This window comes from Canis lupus, chromosome 16, assembly GCF_048164855.1.
Source record: "Canis lupus baileyi chromosome 16, mCanLup2.hap1, whole genome shotgun sequence".
Classification (NCBI taxonomy): domain Eukaryota; kingdom Metazoa; phylum Chordata; class Mammalia; order Carnivora; family Canidae; genus Canis; species Canis lupus.
Genome location: NC_132853.1, coordinates 41,089,127 through 41,108,504, shown reverse-complemented (window position 1 = coordinate 41,108,504; position 19,378 = coordinate 41,089,127). Strand labels below are relative to the sequence as shown.

The 19,378-nt window shown below is 45.2% G+C and overlaps 1 protein-coding gene across 5 annotated transcripts; it reads left to right on the top strand.

Moving 5' to 3' along the window:
- Positions 1 to 4,940: 4,940 nt before the first annotated feature.
- Positions 4,941 to 15,962, top strand: AARSD1 (alanyl-tRNA synthetase domain containing 1). Of its 5 annotated transcripts, none has more exons than XM_072780732.1 (12): positions 4,941 to 5,100; positions 5,231 to 5,362; positions 7,723 to 7,882; positions 9,258 to 9,315; positions 9,726 to 9,882; positions 9,982 to 10,098; positions 10,376 to 10,506; positions 10,821 to 10,887; positions 11,076 to 11,167; positions 11,834 to 11,888; positions 12,900 to 12,994; positions 14,727 to 15,962. In XM_072780732.1, exons 1-12 carry the CDS (start codon positions 5,062 to 5,064, stop codon positions 14,860 to 14,862), a joined length of 1,239 nt encoding a protein of 412 aa, XP_072636833.1. In that variant the 5' UTR covers positions 4,941 to 5,061; the 3' UTR covers positions 14,863 to 15,962. The 5 variants fall into 5 exon arrangements, with proteins under 5 accessions (XP_072636833.1, XP_072636834.1, XP_072636837.1 ...); XM_072780733.1 differs by lacking the exon at positions 14,727 to 15,962 and adding an exon at positions 13,262 to 13,464; XM_072780736.1 differs by lacking the exon at positions 12,900 to 12,994.
- Positions 15,963 to 19,378: the final 3,416 nt, after the last annotated feature.

Below are 19,378 nucleotides of genomic sequence, written 5' to 3'. Positions count from 1 at the left end.
GTTTTCTACATTCTTCAGAAATTTCTTTATATGTTCAAAGCTGATTGTTATATTAGTTAATAATGCCTTCGTCTGTTTACTCTTCTATTTGTTAGCTACCCCATTCATCCATAAACATTTTTTGAGTGCCTTAAACAAAATGCCATACCCAGACTTTGCCCTTGAACTCATGGTAAAATACTGAGGTTTGTTTAAATAATTGAACTTTAAAGGTTATAATGGTAATATAGAGACATAGTTTAACAAAATAGTATAGAAGAGTATAGAATTTATTAAAGTTTTTTGGGAAGATTTTATTTATTTGAGAGAGAGAGCGAGCATGTGCATATGAATTGGGGGTGGAGGGGCAGAGGGAGAAGGAGAAGCAGACTTCCTGCTGAGCAGGGAGCCCAATGTGGGGCTGGGTCCCAGGACTGCAAGATAATGACCCAAGTGGAAGGCCAACTGATTGAGACACCCAGGTGCTCCGAAGGGTATAAAATTTAAAGTAGAATGTGTATTCCCTCAATAGAGGAAATCACTGTTAACAGTTTCTCTGATAAATTTCTATGTATATGTATATACACTCTACACATTATAAATTCCATTAATACCTATACCTTATATAATTATATTGTATTATATAGTTATCTAATATGTAAAGCAGGGATGCCTGGGTGGCTCAGTCCATTAGGTGTCTGCCTTCGGCTCAGGTCATGATCCCAGGGTCCTGAGATTGAGTCCCACATCAGGCTCCCTGCTCAGCAGGGAGTCTGCTTTTCCTCTCCCTCTGCCCCCCCTTCCCGCTCATGCTCTCTCTTTCTCTCTCTTAAATAAATAAATAAAATCTTGAAAAAAAATTAACAGGTTAACACCAGGTTAACACCAGTGGAGAGCAGAGTAAACGTGGCCTTCTGCCTTCAGAGACAGTAGCTATAGTGGAACACATGAATGCCAAGTGCCCCAGCTTAGAATTCGTGGAGCTGATGACCATACGAAGCTTTGGATATGATCTCAGTCAAGGACCAAATGCGGACTTCTGCATTACAATGTTACTATCTCTCCAAGAGGAGCAGTGTAAAAAGCTGAACCCTACTAAGCAGGTAGAGCTAAGTATGGGCATGTCCATGGACTTCCAACATGCAGTTGAAGCAGGATCTACTTCATCTGCTCAGTAGGGAACCAGCAGTGGCTCACGGCCGGTGGGCCCGTCCAGGAAGACTAACCACACGCTCCATTTTGATATCCCCTGTGTTACAGCACAACCATGCTCCTTGTGACCTGGAGAGAGTACGCCAATGCCTATATGTGTTGATAGAAACCATCTGTACTTAGGGTCTGACATAAGAAGCTCACTTCAGGTAGTGGCTTTGGATTGGATTTCAGAAATCCAGACATTCCCACAGAACAGATATCAAATCAGTAGCCAGGAATTAAGTTTAGTTTTTGTTTTTTTTTAAGATTTTGTTTATTTATTCATGAGAGACATGAGAGAGAGAGAGGCCAGAGACATAGGCAGAGGGAGAAGCAGGCTCCATCGATGTGGGACTCGATCCTGGGACTCCAGGATCATGACCTGAGCCAAAGGCAGACACTTAACCACTGAGCCACCCAGGTGTTCCTAAATTTAGTTTTGAATCATGCCCAGGAACACCAACCACCCCATGAATGCCTTCCCCAGGTTAAAATGTGGCCACTGATGCCTACAATCACCAAAGTGAAAGCTCTGAGCTTTTCTCCCTTGGGCTCTCCTGTGATGAGAATTCAATGCTATGATTTCTTCTCTACCATAATCCTTTTAATGGTGATTTCTTACCAAAGACCAATGAATCTCATAGCTCCCCAGAAATTCCTTCAAGGCCAGTTCAGGTTCACAGTTTCAATGAGGTCTGGCTTTGAGGTTTCCATCCCTGCCAAACATTTTCCAGGCATATCTATATAGCCTCCCTTCCCCTGCTACATTGATAAGCCAGAATTTTGTAACTTCTTGATTGTTAATAAAGTAGCAAGATCTTCAAAAACCAGAAAGCACAATCCTCAGATATTCATAGTAGATGACTTTACTCTGCCTTATGTTCTAGATGTTTTTCTTTATTCAAGCCCCAATCTTTAATTTCATGAAACAACTTTCAGAACCAGCTGCTGCTGCATGTAATTTTGTAAAACTTAAAACCATTATGATTACTGTTTCAATCAGAATTATAACATGATGTTTCAAAGTGTATTAAATAAAAATGTGCCTTTGAATTGTACCATCTAGGGACAACTGGTGGCTCAGTCTTCAGCTCAGGGTGTGATCCTGGGTTCGGGGATCAAGTCCCGCATCAGTTTCCCTGCAAGGAGTCTGCTTCTCCCCTCTGCTGTGTCTCTGCCTCTCTGTCTGTCATGAATAAATAAATAAAATCTTAAAAAAAATGAGTTGTACCATCTGTGCCAATTATGCCAATTACAAAGCAATTAAAATATTTTTTTTGTAAAAAAAAAAAAAGTAAAGCAATATACAATACATATACAAACATATAGTTTTGTATATTACTTATATATAGTATATATTAAAATTTAATAAACATAAGCAAATGCAGTGTGTGTACACAATTGGAATCATACTATGTACATTTTGAGCCCTGCTTTTTTTTACTTAATATATCTTGGTTTTTTTTTTTAAAGGTTTTATTTATTTATTCATGAAAGATGCACAGAGAGAGAGAGAGGCAGAGACACAGGCAGAGGGAGAACCAGGCTCCACGCAGGGAGCCCGATGCGGGACTCAAACCCGGACTCTAGGATCACACCCTGGGCCAAAGGCAGGTGCTTAACTGCTGAGCCACCCAGGGATTGCCTTGGGGTTCTTTCTAAATTAGTATACACAGGTCTAAATCTTTTTCATGGCTACATGGTATTCAATTGAATATATTTTCCATAATTTAAAAAAAATATTTATTTATTTATTCATGAGACACACAGAGAGAGAGGCAGAGACACAGGCAGAGGGAGAAGCAGGCTCCACGCAGGGAGCCGGATGCAGGACTCAATCCCGGACTCCAGGATCACACCCTGAGCCAAAGGCAGGCGCTCAACTGCTGTGCCACCCAGGCGTCCCTATTTTCCATAATTTAACTGATTCCTTATTGAGGGACATTTATTTTTTTAATTTAAATTTTTAAATTTTTATTTATTTATGATAGTCACACACAGAGAGAGAGAGAGAGAGAGGCAGAAGCAGGCTCCATGCGCTGGGAGCCCGACGTGGGATTCAATCCTGGGTCTCCAGGATCATGCCCTGGGCCAAAGGCAGGCGCTAAACCACTGCGCCACTCAGGAATCCCATATTGAGGGACATTTAGATTGTTGGTGGTGATTTTTCCCATTTTTTTTTCAATTTTCAAACAGTGCTGCAATGAACATTTAAATATGGTTACATATTTGGCAAAAATACCTGTAGGGTAGATTTCTAGAAGTGGAATTGCCAAGTCAAAGAGTAGATACATTTAAACATTTTGATAGCTGTTGCCAAGTTGCTCTTAAATGAAATTGGACAGCTTCCTGCGGCCACCAACAGAGTGCTCCATTCTCCAAAACTTTGTAGACATTTGTGAGGATAACAAATTGCACCTGATTTAATTTACTTTTAACTATGATTGTTCATTGTTTATTTTTTATCAGTGACTGATATTTCTTTTAAGGTGCTCTGTCCATATCTTTTGCTCATTTTGCTGTTAACATTAGTTCTTAAACTTTAAACAAAATTGGAGAATACAAAGCTGTATTCATATTGTGCTTGACAATTTATGAAATCTTTCTAGTTATCTCATTAAAATTTTTTGAATTTTGGGACGCTTGGGTGGCTCAGTTGTTGAGCATTGGCCTTGGCTCAGGGCATGATCCAGGGGTCCTGGGATTGAGTCCCACCTCAGGCTCCCTGCAGGGAGTCTGCTTCTCCCTCTGCCTGTGTCTCTTTCTTTGTGTCTCTCATGAATAAATAAATAAAATTAAGAAAAAAAAATTGAACCTCATATTAATCTTATAATCAGGTATTTTCTTCATAGGTGATTGAACAGGTCACAATAAGTGGCAGAGTTGGGACTTGAACTTTTATAGCATATATCCCTCTTACCCACAGTTCTGAAAACCAAAGAGTTCTGAAAACCCACTTTAAAAAACTGACAGCAAAACTCATTTGGCAGCAAAACCTTACTTAAAATGATGTGGAGCTACTTATAGTATGTTTATTCCATGTAGTGCATTTCTCAGCATAAATGATGTGTTTGATGACATGATGTTGCTCCAGAGTTCCAAATGGAGTGTGTTATATAACACACGGGGTATGCTCTGCATTACTGCCTAAAATCTGAAAAATCCTGAATTTTGAAGCACCTGGAGTCTTCAAGCTTTATTATTAGCTGATTTAAGAGAGCAGAAAGTTAATTTTAACATCTAATCCGTTTAACGTTTTAAGGTACTGATTGCAGTTTGTAACTTTGTTAGCGTTTCTTATCTATACTGTCCATTTAAGTAGCACTAATCACCTATGATTATTGAGTGCATGTGATTATTGAGTACTGAGATGTGGCTAGTGCAAGCTGAGATGTGCTATAAGTGCAAAATACACATCAGCTTTCGAAAATTTTGTGCCGAAAAAATCTCACTTATTTTTACACTTGTTATCACACAATGACATAATATTCTGGATCTGTTGATTTCAACAGTATCAGCATACGGGGTTTGCACTAATTTCCACTGGCCGGCGCTGCCTTGTATCCAAATCAGTACCGTCCTCCCCTCTCCCCAGCTGAGATTGTGCGGGGCTAAATGGACTGCCTTGACAAGTTCAGGCCGCTAGCAGTTTTATTTTTGTTTTCCGGTCCTTTCCAAACTCTTCGGTTGCTAGGCACCCGGGAACTTCCGCAGGATCGCAAATCTCAAATCGCGTTTGCAGTAAGTTTGTCCAAGCCACACCCCATCCTTTGCCCTCGTGCTTCTGCGCGGAGACCCTCGCGCAGTGAATATTGTCCCCTGCGGCTCTCCGTCGCTCCGCGGGCGGTCCAGCGTGCGCGGGTCCCGGCGTCCCGGGAAACAGCGGCGATGGCGTTCCGGTGTCAGCGAGACAGCTACGCCCGCGAGGTGCGGCCGGCTGGGCGAGGGGACCTGCGGCTGGCGGGCGGAGGGCGCCGCGGGGAGGAGGTGCCGAGAGAGAGTCAGTCCCGGTGGCCTTAGGTTTGAGGTCGGACTTAATCTCCGTTGCTCCCTGCAGTTCACCACCACAGTGGTCTCCTGCCGTCCCGCGGAGTTGGAGACCGAAGGAAGCAACGGCAAGAAGGAAGTGCTGAGTGGCTTCCAAGTGGTGCTGGAAGACACGCTGCTTTTCCCCGAGGGCGGGGGACAGGTACCAGGCCCTTGCCTCACCCGATCCTCTCCCGGGAAGCCCCTTATTCCTTTCTGCTCAGGTGGGAAATGCCCTCCTGCTCCTCCGCCCCAGCCGTGATGAATGCAGGTGGAAGTTAGTTCAAGCCGGGTCATTTGTTCACCCAAGAGATGTTTATCGTGCCATAACATACGTTGGGTACTTATTCTAGGGGCTAAGGATAAGGAGTGAACAAGGCAGCATCTGTCCGTACGTAGAATACTTATCGGGGAAGACAGACAAAATGGTGAATAGATAAAATAGAATGCCCGGTACAGTGAGTGCTGTAAAGAAAATTAAAGTTTGAGGGAGAGACAGTTGATGGGATGTTCTCCTAGGTAGGGGGCAGGTTATTTCCGTAGAGACCTGACGAATTTAAGGGGTAAGCCACTGCAATTATTTAATGGAGCTGGTAGGGAAGGGGAAAGTATTCTAGACATCGAGAACAGCAAGTGCAGAGGGATTAGAAATTAGTTTAGGGTATTTGCCAGGGCCTGGAAAAGGTTCCCCTGAAGAAGCACAGCAGAAGACAGAGTTATTTATGCCGGGATTGGATAGGAACAAAGTCCATTGTGCATACGAGAAAGGAGGGTAACAAAAGCAGAAAGGTGGGCATTACTGGAGAGGCTTTTCCAGCAGCGATAATAGCACAAGGCAGGGAAACCTGAAGGATCTGACAAGTTTAGTTAACTTCAAATGGTCCACTGTAGTTGGAGCCTATGGTGTGTGTTAATGGCAGGCTGGAGATGACCTTGGAAAGGTAAGTTGGAGCCCGTTCACAGAGACTTGGAGGATGTTTTAAGCTTTGTGGACTTCATTCAAGAAGTTGTGGTGAGGGGCGCCTGGGTGGCTCAGTCAGTTAAGTGTTGGACTCTTGGTTTTGGCTCAGGTCATGATCTCGGGGTTGTGGGATTGAGCCCTGTGTTGGGCTCCACACTCAGTGCAGAGTCTGCTTGAGATTCTTTTTTTTTTTTTTTATATATTTTATTTATTTATTCATGAGAGACATAGAGAGAGAGAGATAGAGGCAGAGACACAGGCAGAGGGAGAAGCAGGCTTTGTGCAGGGAGCCTGACATGGGACTTGATCCTGGGTCTCCAGGATCACACCCTGGGCTGAAGGCGGCACTAAACTGTTGAGCCACCAGGGCTGCCCGAGATTCTTTTTTTTTTTTTTTTTAATATTTCATTTATTTATTCGTGAGAGACACACACAGAGAGAGAGAGAGACAGGCAGAGGGAGAAGCAAGCTCCATGCAGAGAGCCCAGTGTGGGACTCGATCACACCCTGGGCCGAAGGCAGGCGCTAAACCACTGGAACCACCCAGGCATCGTTCTGCTTGAGATTCTGTCTCCGTCTGTCCCTTCTGCTTGTGCTTGCTCTCTTTCTCTCAAAAAAGAAAAAAAAAAAAAAAAAAAGAAAAGAAGCTATGGTGAGCCATGGAGTGTACTTAGGCAAAGAAGCGACACAAGAGAACATGTTTAGTAAACTTGATAGTGAGGAAGTTTCTATTTCATATCCACATCATCATCATTTTCTGCTGAAGGAAAACCTGTGGCCTCAGGCAACTATAGGACTCACTTTATAAATCATTTCTTTCAGGAAGTCTTCCCTGATTCCCTGAGACTATTAGGTCTCTTTCCTCAGAGCTCCTCTAGAGCATTATACTTTTTTACATTGTGGCGTGTTGCAGATCCTATTGCAATGACTTGTGTGTGTCTGTATTCTTTTCCAGACTCTTAAGTTCCTTGAGGGACCTTGTCTTGTTTGCTTAGTTTTCTTGTTTGCAGTGTCTTGTAAGCAGTTGGCACTAGGTATTTTTTTAAATGAACGAGTGGTTTTGTTTTTTTTTTTAAAGTAATCTCTACACCCCATGTGGGGCTTGAATTCAAGACCCTGAGATCAAGAGTCACATGCTCCACCGACCGAGCCACCTAGGCATCCCTAAAATGAGTGAATCTTTTTTAATCTAATTCTAGTAGGAGTGAGGAGGATGGAGCAGAGGAAAATTCAAAACATTTAAAAAACTATTGAAAGATAAGAATCTAAATTAAGGCAATGAGAATGACAAGGTTTTTTGGGTTTTACTAAAATCTTCGTTGTTGTAGTTACAACTTTGTCTCAATTCTGTTATTTTTTCTGAAGAACTATATATATGGGTGTTCAGAGTGAGAACAGTCTCTCACAGAACAGAGTAGACTACCTCACTTGCCATTGCCTCTTTTCCCTTAGGGAATCTTAAATTACTGGTGTGTTTCTCAGTTTCCCTAGAGGGTCTTTGTATCTAGGAGTTAAGATGAGTTTTGCCTCCCACCACTGATTAGCTTTAATTCTTTCCCCAGCCTGATGACCATGGTACAATCAATGGCATCTCTGTGCTGCGAGTAACCCGCCGAGGGGCCCAGGCTGATCATTTCACACAGACACCCCTGGCCCCTGGTACCGAAGTCCAGGTCCGGGTGGACTGGGAGCGGCGGTTTGACCATATGCAGCAGCATTCAGGTAGGCAAGGTGGCCTGGGGGACCTGAGGGAGAGGCAGTTGCTGCACATGTGGGTACCATGGTGATTGAGATGTGGTTTGGGTTCTTTAGGAGTTAAAACTTTTGGAAAGGACCAACATTTAGAATCAGCTCCAATTCAATTCAATATGATAAATGGTATATAAATGGTATAAATGGTATAAAAACAATGTGAACACAAGAGTATTAGAATCACTGCTGGATTTGAGTATTACCAACTTCCCACTTGTTATCTTTTTTTTTAATAATTTTTTTTTTTTTAATTTGAGAGAAAGAGAGAGATAGCACCAGCAGGTTGAGGGGCAGAGGGAGAAGCAGACTCTCTGCTGAGCAGGAAGCCTGATGTGGGGCTCAATCCCAGGACTCCAGGATCATGACCTGAGTCAAAGGCAGACATTCAACTGACTGAGCCACCCAGGTGCCCCCCACTTGTTATTTTTATCTGGATATCTCCTGGGCTTCTTCTTCTTATTTTTTTTTTATATTTATTTATTTTTTATGATAGTCACAGAGAGAGAGAGAGAGGCAGAGACACAGGCAGAGGGAGAAGCAGGCTCCATGCACCGGGAGCCTGATGTGGGATTCGATCCCGGGTCTCCAGGATCACGCCCTGGGCCAAAGGCAGGCGCCAAACCGCTGCGCCACCCAGGGATCCCTCTCCTGGGCTTCTTAAATTCAGTATGTCCAAAATGGACTTAAAAAGGCTCCTCCAGACCTGATCTTCAATTAGCATCTACCTAGTTACTCAAATCCTGAAAGTCAGGACAGACACCTCTTTCGGGATAGCCAGTCACGAAGTCCTGTCAACTTATCTTCTAAAAATACCTCTCCACTTCCACTTCCTTCCACTGTCAGTACGATCATCCTGGCCCCAGCTCTCATTGTCTTTACCCCAGACCACTGAGATAGGTCATTTGTGAAATGGCATCATAAAGCTTTTCGTAGAGGTCTCATGAGGATTTTATTTATTTATTTATTTATTTATTTATTTATTTATTTATTTATTTAGAGGGCGAGAGAAAGTGCATGAGTGTGCGAGAAGGGAAGGGGCAGGGGGCAGAGAGAGAATTTTTTTTTTTTTTTTTAGAGAGAGAATCTTAAGCAGATTCCATGTACAGCAGAGCTGGCTATGGGGCTCAATCCCATGATCCAAAGATCATGACCTGAGTGGAAATCAAGGGTTAGATGCTTAACTGACTGAGCCATCCAGGTGCCCCAGATGAGGATTTTCAATAAAATATCTGTCAAGAGTTACTAGCCAGTTCCCCAGCAGGTCTTCAATGGGAAGAATGTCTATGATGATATTGTGGGAATATGAGGCTGGCAGCACCGCTCACTCTTCCCTGTCTCTGCTCAGGGCAGCATCTCATCACAGCAGTTGCGGACCATCTGTTTGGGTTGAAGACTACATCATGGTGAGCAGGGGGCTTAAGACTAACCGTAGGTCACAGGTCTCTAACTACCAGCTCCTTTCCCAGTAATGGGTCAGGGAGTAGGAGGAGAAAAGAAAGGGTAGTGTTCAAACTCTGCTGTGTTCTGTTCCCCTTAGGATGGGGTGGGTGACCTTAGGATGGGGTGTGTCTCAGGGGAAACATGAGAATGGGAGAAGCAAGGAACATGGAGTTGGGAGCCTAGAGACCCAGGGGGTGAATTGTGGCTACATGATCTTGCTCACATTCCTTCCTGCCCCTCACTCATGAAAAAAAAATGACAGTCTTTACCTTACAGGATTCCTGTGAGCATTAAATACGGTTAATTTATACAAATGTCTTATGTTATTGTTGTCATCATCAGCATCTTGTGACTACTCTACTTCTTCCGGCAGGGAGTTAGGGCGACTCCGGAGTGTGATTGAATTGGACAGCCCCTCTGTGACCATAGAGCAAGTGGCCGCCATTGAGCAGAGCGTCAATGAAAAAATCAGGGACCGGCTGCCTGTGAATGTGCGGGAGCTGAGCTTGGATGACCCTGAGGTGGAGCAGGTGAGGGAGAGACAGTCTGGTGGCTTCTATAGAATGGCCCTCTGTGAGACCCTCATCAGAATTCAGACAGCCAGCCCTTCTCCCTCCACCATGTTCCAGGTGAGGGGCCGAGGTTTGCCAGATGATCATGTGGGGCCCATTCGAGTTGTCACCATTGAGAATGTTGATGCCAACATGTGCTGTGGGACCCATGTGAGCAATCTCAGTGACCTTCAGGTAGGTGAAGAAGGGCTCCTGAGTGTTTGGGAGAGAGGGTACTAGGGAAGTGGGGATCACCACGATCTGGGAGTGATCGAAGGGGACAGTGGAGGCAGCCTAGGTGAAGTCGCTCCTTTATTGTTTCCGAGCTCGTGCTCGCTTCGGCAGCACATATACTAAAATATTGTTTCCGAGCTGGCGGGGGGGGGGCGGGCGGCAGGTCTAGGGATTGCCTGCCCTCACTCAGGCCTAGCACTCACTGAGGTTCATGCATATGCCCCCTTGTCTCATATAGGTTATTAAAATTCTGGGCATTGAAAAGGGGAAAAAGAACAAAACCAACCTGGCATTTCTGGCTGGGAACCGGGTGCTGAAGTGGATGGAGAGAAGCCATGGAACTGAAAAAGCACTCACTGCACTACTTAAGTATGCCCCCTTCTGCTGCCCCCTGTCTTAGTTCCTGGACACCCCAAGCTCAGCTTCCCTACCTGGAGGAGAGACAGTAATCTCTTAGCTCAGCGGGGTAAGATACAATCATAAATGGTAAAGCGCTTTGGAGAGGTAGTCAGACCCACACAAAATGGTTTATTCTTTTATATCCTCTTCCTCAGTCCTTTTGGAATGTGCCCAGGTCCTCATCTGGAGGGAGATAAACTATCAAGAAAGGCATTATGGATTGACGCCCACACCAAAAGCAGTTTGGGAAGCTGGGCAGGTGATCACACACCTTTCTCTTGCAGATGTGGAGTGGAGGATCACGTAGAAGCAGTGAAGAAGCTACAGAACTCTACCAAGCTCTTGCAGAAGGTGATATATTCCACAGAGAATGGAGAGGGCATGGGCTGTGCCTAGAATAGGTTCCCCAGACCCAACCCCTTTGCCCAACCAGCTGTGTTGTTCATCAGGGCGGGAAGTGATGGGAGGGCCAAGTGGTGGGAAGATGGTGAACTCTCCTGTTAGTCCTTCGATCTTCTGAACTATGGCGTCCATTTCAGAACAACCTGAATCTACTCAGAGACCTGGCCGTGCACGTCGCCCACAGCCTTCGGAACAGCCCGGACTGGGGAGGTGTGGTCACGTTACATAGGTGAGAGACAGGGTGTGGGAGTGTTGGGTTTGGGGTTCAGCCTCTCCGCTGTGTGTGGTGCATAGTAGGAGACAGGTTGCTCGCTGATTTCCCAAGGCCGAGCAGACCCCAGGAGATGTGTTACCTTCAGATTCCAGATTTCCTGGGTTTGATCAGAGCATTTTCACGGCAACGCTGTGAACTATAACTTTCATCATCACCTTTCCTTACCTCCTTCACCATCTACCAGATCTCTCCTTACCTGGCTGATCTTGTTTAGGAGAGGCACACACAGATGCAAAGCATGCTTTAAACTGCTGAGGAGGGGGCAGCCCCTGTGGCGCAGCGGTTTAGCGCCGCCTGCAGCCTGGGGTGTGATCTTGGAGGCCCGGGATCGAGACCCACGTCGGGCTCCCTGCGTGGAGCCTGCTTCTCCCTCTGCCTGTGTCTCTGCCTCTCTCTCTCTCTCTCTCTCTCTTTGTGTCTCTATGAATAAATAAATAAAAGTCTTAAAAAAAATAATAAACTGCTGAGGAGAACACGTTGCTGGCTCTTGGCCAGCACTGTCTGTCTTGGCTGAGGGAGTCTGGGACTTTGCACAGACAGCAGCAAGGCTGACCTTAGGAGGAGGAGTGGTTTCCCAGTCCCACTTTGAGCTGGATCTCACGTCTGTGTCCTTTGTTGTAGGAAGGAGGGTGATTCTGAGTTCATGAATATCATCGCCAATGAGATTGGGTCAGAGGTAAGAGGAGCATGAGATTCTCCGTCCACCTTGAGTAGAAATCTAAGTGAGGGGCATTAGCTCAGCTGAATACACATGAATACATGAAGAGCAGGGAATTGAAATTCAGTACTGTTTTTTTAGCAGTAGCTGTGAGCCAAGCACTGTTTTAGGTGCTGACTTAGATCTATGATATTGACCTTTCTGGCTAGAACATTTACTAGCTTCTGAGCTCCTCATATCAGAGCTGGAACTCCTCCAAGCCACGCAGATTTATGTGTGCTGAAAGCCTGGTTTTACAAGTGATGTGTAGGCCATTTGAAGGCTGTCGCTTCCATTTTCCTTTGCCTCTGGCTTCGAGTGCCTCTGCCCATCCTGACAGTCTGCAACTTCGTGATTTCCAGGTCTCTCTTTTGCATTTACTCCAAAAAACACCTTTTAGGGTCCCTGCTCCAGGCCAAACAGTATGTATGTCTCTCTTCATAATTCCAGGTAGAGTATACTGATTTTCAAGGAGCTAACTCAAGTCTGGAGGCAAATGTGTTTGTCAACATTTCTAATAGAGGGTGGTCAGTGCTGGGGGTGGAAGAACGTCACCTGAAAGAGTGGGGGAGGCCTCAGGACAGGGGCCCTGGAGGACTGCTTAGTGGTCATCAGACAGACAAGGCAGCAGAGGTCTCCAGGCAGAGGGAAACAGAGCTTTAGCTAGTGGCAGGCGCAGGGTGCGTGGGGGAAGGCGGTGGCTAGGTTGCAAAGGTTGGTGGGAGTCAGATCACAAAAGGCTTTAGCACCTGGCCATAGCAGCCTTCTGCCTGCTTCTTGGTGTTTAATATAAGTTCCCATAGTCATTCTTGAAAAGTATCTTGGTCTTGGTAGGCTAGAGTATAGGGGCTGCATTATCACTTATCAGGAACATTACACATGGTTTAGTAGCAAAAAACCTGAACTTGAGACTGAGGAGAGGGTGGGGTTTAGGGGGTTTGACCCCAGTTTCTTAAGTATCAGGGCTTATCTCCTTATCTTACTTCCTAGGAGACCCTCCTGTTCTTAACTGTGGGCGATGAGAAAGGTGCTGGGCTCTTCCTACTGGCAGGGCCAGCTGAGGCCGTGGAGACCCTGGGCCCCAGGTAATCTTCTGTGGACTGCCCGCACTAACCTGCGGATATAGTCCTTGACCGAGGAAAAGGGCCACCACATCTGCGCTCTCATTCTGAGTCACATCACAGGCCTGTGAGGTGGGCTGAGCAGGATATAACACTGCCATCGTTTCTGATTTTGCACATAAGGGACAGCACCTCATGTGCCTGAGATCTCACAAGAACAGTGGCAGAACTGAGACTCAAACCCAGGTCTTTCTCGCTCCAAATCTCCTGTGCTTTCTGTTTTTCTTTTAGGAGTTGAAGTGTGTAAATGATACATGAATTCAGGTGCTGGATTATCGTGAGGAAGATGAAGCAGGTGCTTAGGGCACCAGCAAGGCAGAGACACAGACCAACTTTTTTAGAGAAAAAAATTAGGATTTTGAGACTAAGTAAAAATAGGCATTGATGTAGTTGTTACGGAAAAATTAGAACTTTGTTGCATTTCTTTATCCTCATATTATTGTTGATATTTTCTTTAAATTAAATACGGAGGTGTAGTGCCCTATGTTCTTTTTGATGTTTAGAGTTTTCAGAGTCCCAGCTGGCTCTGATGAATATGTGTTGAAAAGAAAACATAAGAATGAATGAATGAACAAACGAATGAACAAATTTAGTTATTAATTTAATTTAATTTATTTATTTATATATAGATTTTATTTATCCTATTTGAGAGAGAAGGAGAACATGGTTGGGGGAAGGAACAGAGGGAGAAGATTACTCCCCACCAGGCAGGGAGCCCAATGAAGGGCTCCATCCCAAGACCCTGGGATCATGACCTGAGCTGAAGACAGACACTTACCTGACTTGACCCATCCAGGTGCCCCAGGAAAACATAAGAATTTAAAGCACAATTCTCTGACAGGCAACCAGATGTGGCCTGTAGACTGGTTTGGCCTGTGTACTATTTTAAATCTTCAAAATTATGTTACATTTTAAAATTGGATTTGTACATAAAAGTAATAAAGAGTTCTAGCTTTTCTCAAGAAAGGAAAAGAAGGTACACTCTGGCAAGACTAGGCCTGCATTCCCACATGGCAGTAGCTGCAAGGAAATGGGTGGTGACTGCCTTCTTCAGACAGGATAGGCTTGTCCCTCTGCCTCAGTCCCCCCTTCTCACCCCCAGCTTGCTTCACTGCTGCTCCTCATGGGTGTTGTGTCTGTAGCCCCTTACCTCTAGTGGGCACTTGCCCTGTTTCCTGGAGGTGACCATGATTTATCTAGGCCCCTGTTTCTAGACATTTCTTTTTTTTTTTTTTTAAGTTTTATTTATTCATGAGAGATAAAGAGAGAGGCAGAGACATAGGAAGAGGGAGGAGAAGCAGGCTCAATGCAGAGAGCCTGATGTAGGACTTGATCCCAGGACTCCAGGATCATGCCCTGAGCCAAAGGCAGACGCTCAACCCCTGAGCCACCCAGGTGCCCTCTAGACATTTCTATTGTGTCCCAATTATTCACTCTCTCTCTCTCTCTTTTTTTTTAATACCTGGAACAACAAATACTAGTTCATTTTTTATTCCCCCAGTTACTCACTCTTACAATAAACATGGTACATATGTATCTGTGCACATGTGCAGGTATTTTTAAGAAGGGTTTCTAGAAGCCATCTACTCTTCCTTTCCCTCCCCACAGTCCTAGGGGAAAGACTCAGGGCTGCCTTTGTTTTTTCTGTGGCTTTTCCCTTGAAGACTTCCTCCCTGACTGTCTCTGTGCTCCCCAGGGTGGCTGAGGTCCTGGAGGGCAAAGGAGCTGGGAAGAAAGGCCGCTTCCAGGGCAAGGCCACCAAGATGAGCGGGCGGGCAGAGGCGCAGGCACTCCTGCAGGACTACATCAGCACTCAGAGCGCTGAGGAGTGAGGACTCTGAGGACTCTGCCACCCCCCGGGGGCTCCTGCCATTGAGAATGGGCCTCTCAGGACCACAGAGAGAGTCTCTTGGACAATAAAATAGTTTGACTTGAAATGGTCGCGGTACCACACGGATATGACTGATTTGTACAGTATTCTCTGGTGTGTTTATGCGAGGAGTATTTGTGAATAAACAGCTTTCTAATCTGGCCCCTGTTAGGCATCACCCTCGCCAGGGAGCATTATGTTGATAAAGTGTACTAATTTCTCTAAAGCAGCTGCAACTGTACTTCCTGTGGAAATTCAACTGCCTGAGGGAAGGGCAAGTCAGCCTGGAGGCTCTGCGTAGGGCTTTAATTCATTCATATTGCTTTGTTTTCTTTTTGTCCTGATTTTCCTCCTCCTCCTGTGTTTTATAACTAAAAAGTATCGGTGACTTTGCACATAGGTCAAGAGGCCACACAAATGCAGAAGGAGGAGGATACTCCCTGTCTGTTGCGGAGGCAGAGGAGGGATGGAGGAAGGGACCGTGGGAGACTAACCCAGGGAGAGCTAGTGTCGCATTATTCATGTCAGACCATGAGCCTTTCAGAATCCTTGGTAGAGATGAAGTGTAGTGATGAAAGGAAGACAGACCAGTTCTAAATTTGCATGCATCTAATAATGGCCTCAAAATACATAAAGCAGAAACTGACAGCTAAAAGAAGAAACAGACAAATTCATGCTCGATGGAAGATTTAAATGGATCTTTCAGTAACTGATGGCACAACAGGAAGCATTACCTCATTAAGAACGTGAACATCAGAGATTCATAGACCTGAGTGGACCCAGCATTGTACACCCATGGGTGGTAAAACTAGGAATAAAAAAAAGGAAGTGATTCATTTTTAAAAGATAGTGTTTACCTCTGGGGGAAAGAAGTGAAAAGGATGGAGAAGGGACCCGAGATGGGGATGCGAGGGTGGTTTCTGGGGTGCCGGCAGTGTTCTTGGACTGGGTGGAAGTTACATAGTTGTTTATTTAATAGTTATTCATTATAGTCTGTTTTATTCCATGATGTTGTATTTCACCGTATAAGAATACAACTAAAAAAAATTCTGGGTTCTGTCACTTGCCTTGGGAAAGTGTTTTTGCTTTTTCAACCTTCAGTTTGGTCACCAGTGAAGTGGCAGTAATGGCAGTACTTAACATTCAACTGTTAAGTAGGAGAACCACTTGTGTGTTCCCTGAGATGACCCAAGAACACTTAATTTTTGATTGCCTAAATGTTCTGTTCCTCTTTACTTGCAAATTGAGTATTAATTGTAAGTACACTGGGCCCCTGGGTCGATAACAGCTCTGGTGAGGAATCATTTTCCCTCATGTCAAGACCCCCTGAGGAGGGCATGACTGGGTCTAATTGGTCTCTCAAAGAGAATGAAGCTGAGATGGCTCTCTGGTAATATCAAAAGTCACAAGGCAGCCTACTTTGTCAGGAAAAGAGTCCAGTCTGAGGACTTCAGCCTCAGGAGGCAGATTAGAGCTGGGCTGCCTGGTGGGGGTGGGGCAGAAAGATAGGGGAATCTGAATTTTGGAGGAAAATTTAGGCATTCATGCCGCATCAGTAGGCCACCTAGGGGTATGGAAGGCGTCAGAGACTTTTTTACAAAAAAGATTTTTTTTTTTTTTTTTTTTTTTAAAGATTCTATTTTTAAGTAATCTCTACACCCAGTGTGGGGCTCGAATTCAAAACCTGGAGATCAAGAGTCGCATGCTCTACTGACTGAGCCAGCCTGGTGCCCCAAGAAATTTTTTTGAATATATTTTTAGAGTGTTTCTCCAACCATGCCCCTAACTTACCCAATTTCCCTGGCTAGAGACAACCACTGTTATCAATCTCTTATGTATCCTCCAGTAGTATTTTTCACAGATGTGCATGAATCTTCCCTCTTTTGAAACAAATGGCAACATACTCCTCTGCATCTTGCTTTTCTCAGTTAAGTGAGTGCCATGTTTTAAGATAAAACTATAGTATAAAAGTCATGCAATACAAAAGAGTCATTAGTGGGAGATGGGGAAATGATACCTCACAGAAGGTTCTGTGTTTACGGAAGGCCTCAGGCAGGATTCCTTTCAACAAAGACCCATTTGAGCAAAGACCCATAGTATTCTTGTGAATGTGTGTGACATCTCGTCTAGTCCTCTGTTTCTGCTTCATCAGGGTGTATGAAGAGCAGTGGCCTAGAGACCACCCTTGCTTGCCATCACTCAGGTGGGCTCTGCTCACAAAACCCAGAGTAAGCGTATCATTTATTACCCAAAGTCAGACACCTCTAAGCATGAAAGGGGTGCTCCAGAACCACAGTCACAAACCAGGATGGTCTCCCTGCTGAGATTCTCTCTGGACTTCCGTTTCTTGACTTGAAAATAGGGATGTGAACACAGCATCCTAAGAAAGAAGGAACTTTCAGGATAACTCCATTAGGAAAATGCAGGGTTGGTTGTCTTTGGTGACAGAAAACAAGGCAGAATGAATTGAATCATTTGTTAGAGTAACATGAAATGATTACAAGCAGAATAAAAGGTATTTGCACAAAATGTGAGAGTTTTACATACACCTAGATTACGTATTCAGGAACATTGCTGTAACCCACTTTTATGGCATAGAAATAAAAGAGGCTCCTTTTCCTTGTTAAGTTTTATGACCTAAGTGCCAGTGAATTGCTGGAGATGTGGATGGTGCTGCTCGTCCCCAGGTGAGGGGCTCCTGTGTGATGTTAGTATGGAAAACAAAAGATGTCAGATGAGAGAGGGAGAGAGAGCAGGAGACAGACTGAATCCAGGGAGGCGATATGCCTGCATGTCCCGTCGCCCCACCCCGTCCTCCAGTCCTTAGCGGAAACCAGGGAGTCAGCCAAGCTCTGCTGGAATGCCAGGTCTTCTCCTTAATAGGAACTTAAACTCATGGGCCTCACTGGGAAAACAGATGGCCCAACATACCCCTAGTGAAAAACTCTTGCAGAAAGCTCCTGTGTCTCCCATTCCTTTCCTGAACTAGATCCAGACGGTGACTAAAGTGTCCTCGATGGAGGGCAACCAAGGCTATTCGGGAAAGGGTGATGGAGAAATTTCCTTCTCTTTTTCCAGAAAAGTCTGTACCTTCTGTGCAGACGACAGCCGGCAGAGGGCCAGCCTCTCAACCTGAAGGAAGGAGAGCAGGTCTTCTGTCCAGAGCAAAGGGGCTCCCATGGGGACAGCTTTCTCTCCCTCTCTTTTGTCCTTTCATAAACTCTGGAGAAGTACCCTGCTGTCAAGGCGTGCTGGGAAATACCCCATCCGTCCTCAGACACCAACCTCAAAGCCAAGTTTTTCAGACCTAAGGGAGGAATCCACATTGTCTTCCTTTCATCTCATCAAACTCGTTTTTTGTGGTTGTTGACTTGTGCATATAATAAGCCACCACAGAATTCATTTGTCCGTCTATTCCACGGCTACTTGGTGAGAAGGTAATGTGTGCTGGACACAGTCGTAAGGACTAGGCCGCACCGGGAAATAACACAGCTGCGGTCACCATGCTTACGGCATGTGCAGCCGCGGAGGAGAAAGACAGGAAAGAGACAAGCAAATAAACGTAAAATTATACACTCTGTTAAGTCACAGAGGAAAAGAACAGGGTGAAGTAAAAGAGGATAATGCCGGAGGGGAGCAGGGGGGAGTCGTGGCAGTAAGGGGGGGGTGCAGACAGAGTGTAGGCACCTCACCATCCCCAGCATCCAGGCCATCTCAGATAAAGCAGTGTGCTGAACAGGCAAACAAAACCAGTGTGTTTTGACAACTCTGTTAGTTTTCCTTCCAGCCAGATGGCCCTCACTGAGCCTTTTATTTTTATTTTTAAGATTTTATTTATTTTTTCATGAGAGACACACAGAGAGAGGCAGAGACACAGGCAGAGGGAGAAGCAGGCTCCATGCAGGGAGCCCAACAAGGGACTCGATCCTGGGACCCAAGGATCACGCTCTGGGCTGAAGGCAGGCACTAAACCTCTGAGCCACCCGGGATGCCCTCACTGAGCCCTTTATAGAAATTCTAAAGCTGCGAATTGTCCCCTCGCCCCAGACGGTGACCAGGGTCTTAAAGGGGCTGCTGGATTCATCCATGACCATATATATTTTGGGTGCATTTTATCTGGGTGTTACGAGGAGGAAGAGAAAAAAAAAAAAAAAGAAAAATCAGACGGACATGAAGCTCATTTTGCTCTTCACCCAAATGAACCTCTCACACTGCTGCTGGGCCATTTTTTCCATCCCTAAGAGGCCACTTTTCTCCCATTAGCAGAAGGGAAACCTTGTATTGCACCTAAGGAGAAAGAGGGTGACAAAGAGGAGGTGCCCTGGTGGCTCAGTCAGTTAGGTGTCTGACTCTTGATTTTAGCTGGGGTCATGATCTCAGGGTGGCAAGATCGAACCCCATGTTGAGATCCATGCTGAGTATGGCACCTGCTTAATATTCTCTCTGGATTCTCTTTCCCTCTGGTTTTCCCCTCTTGC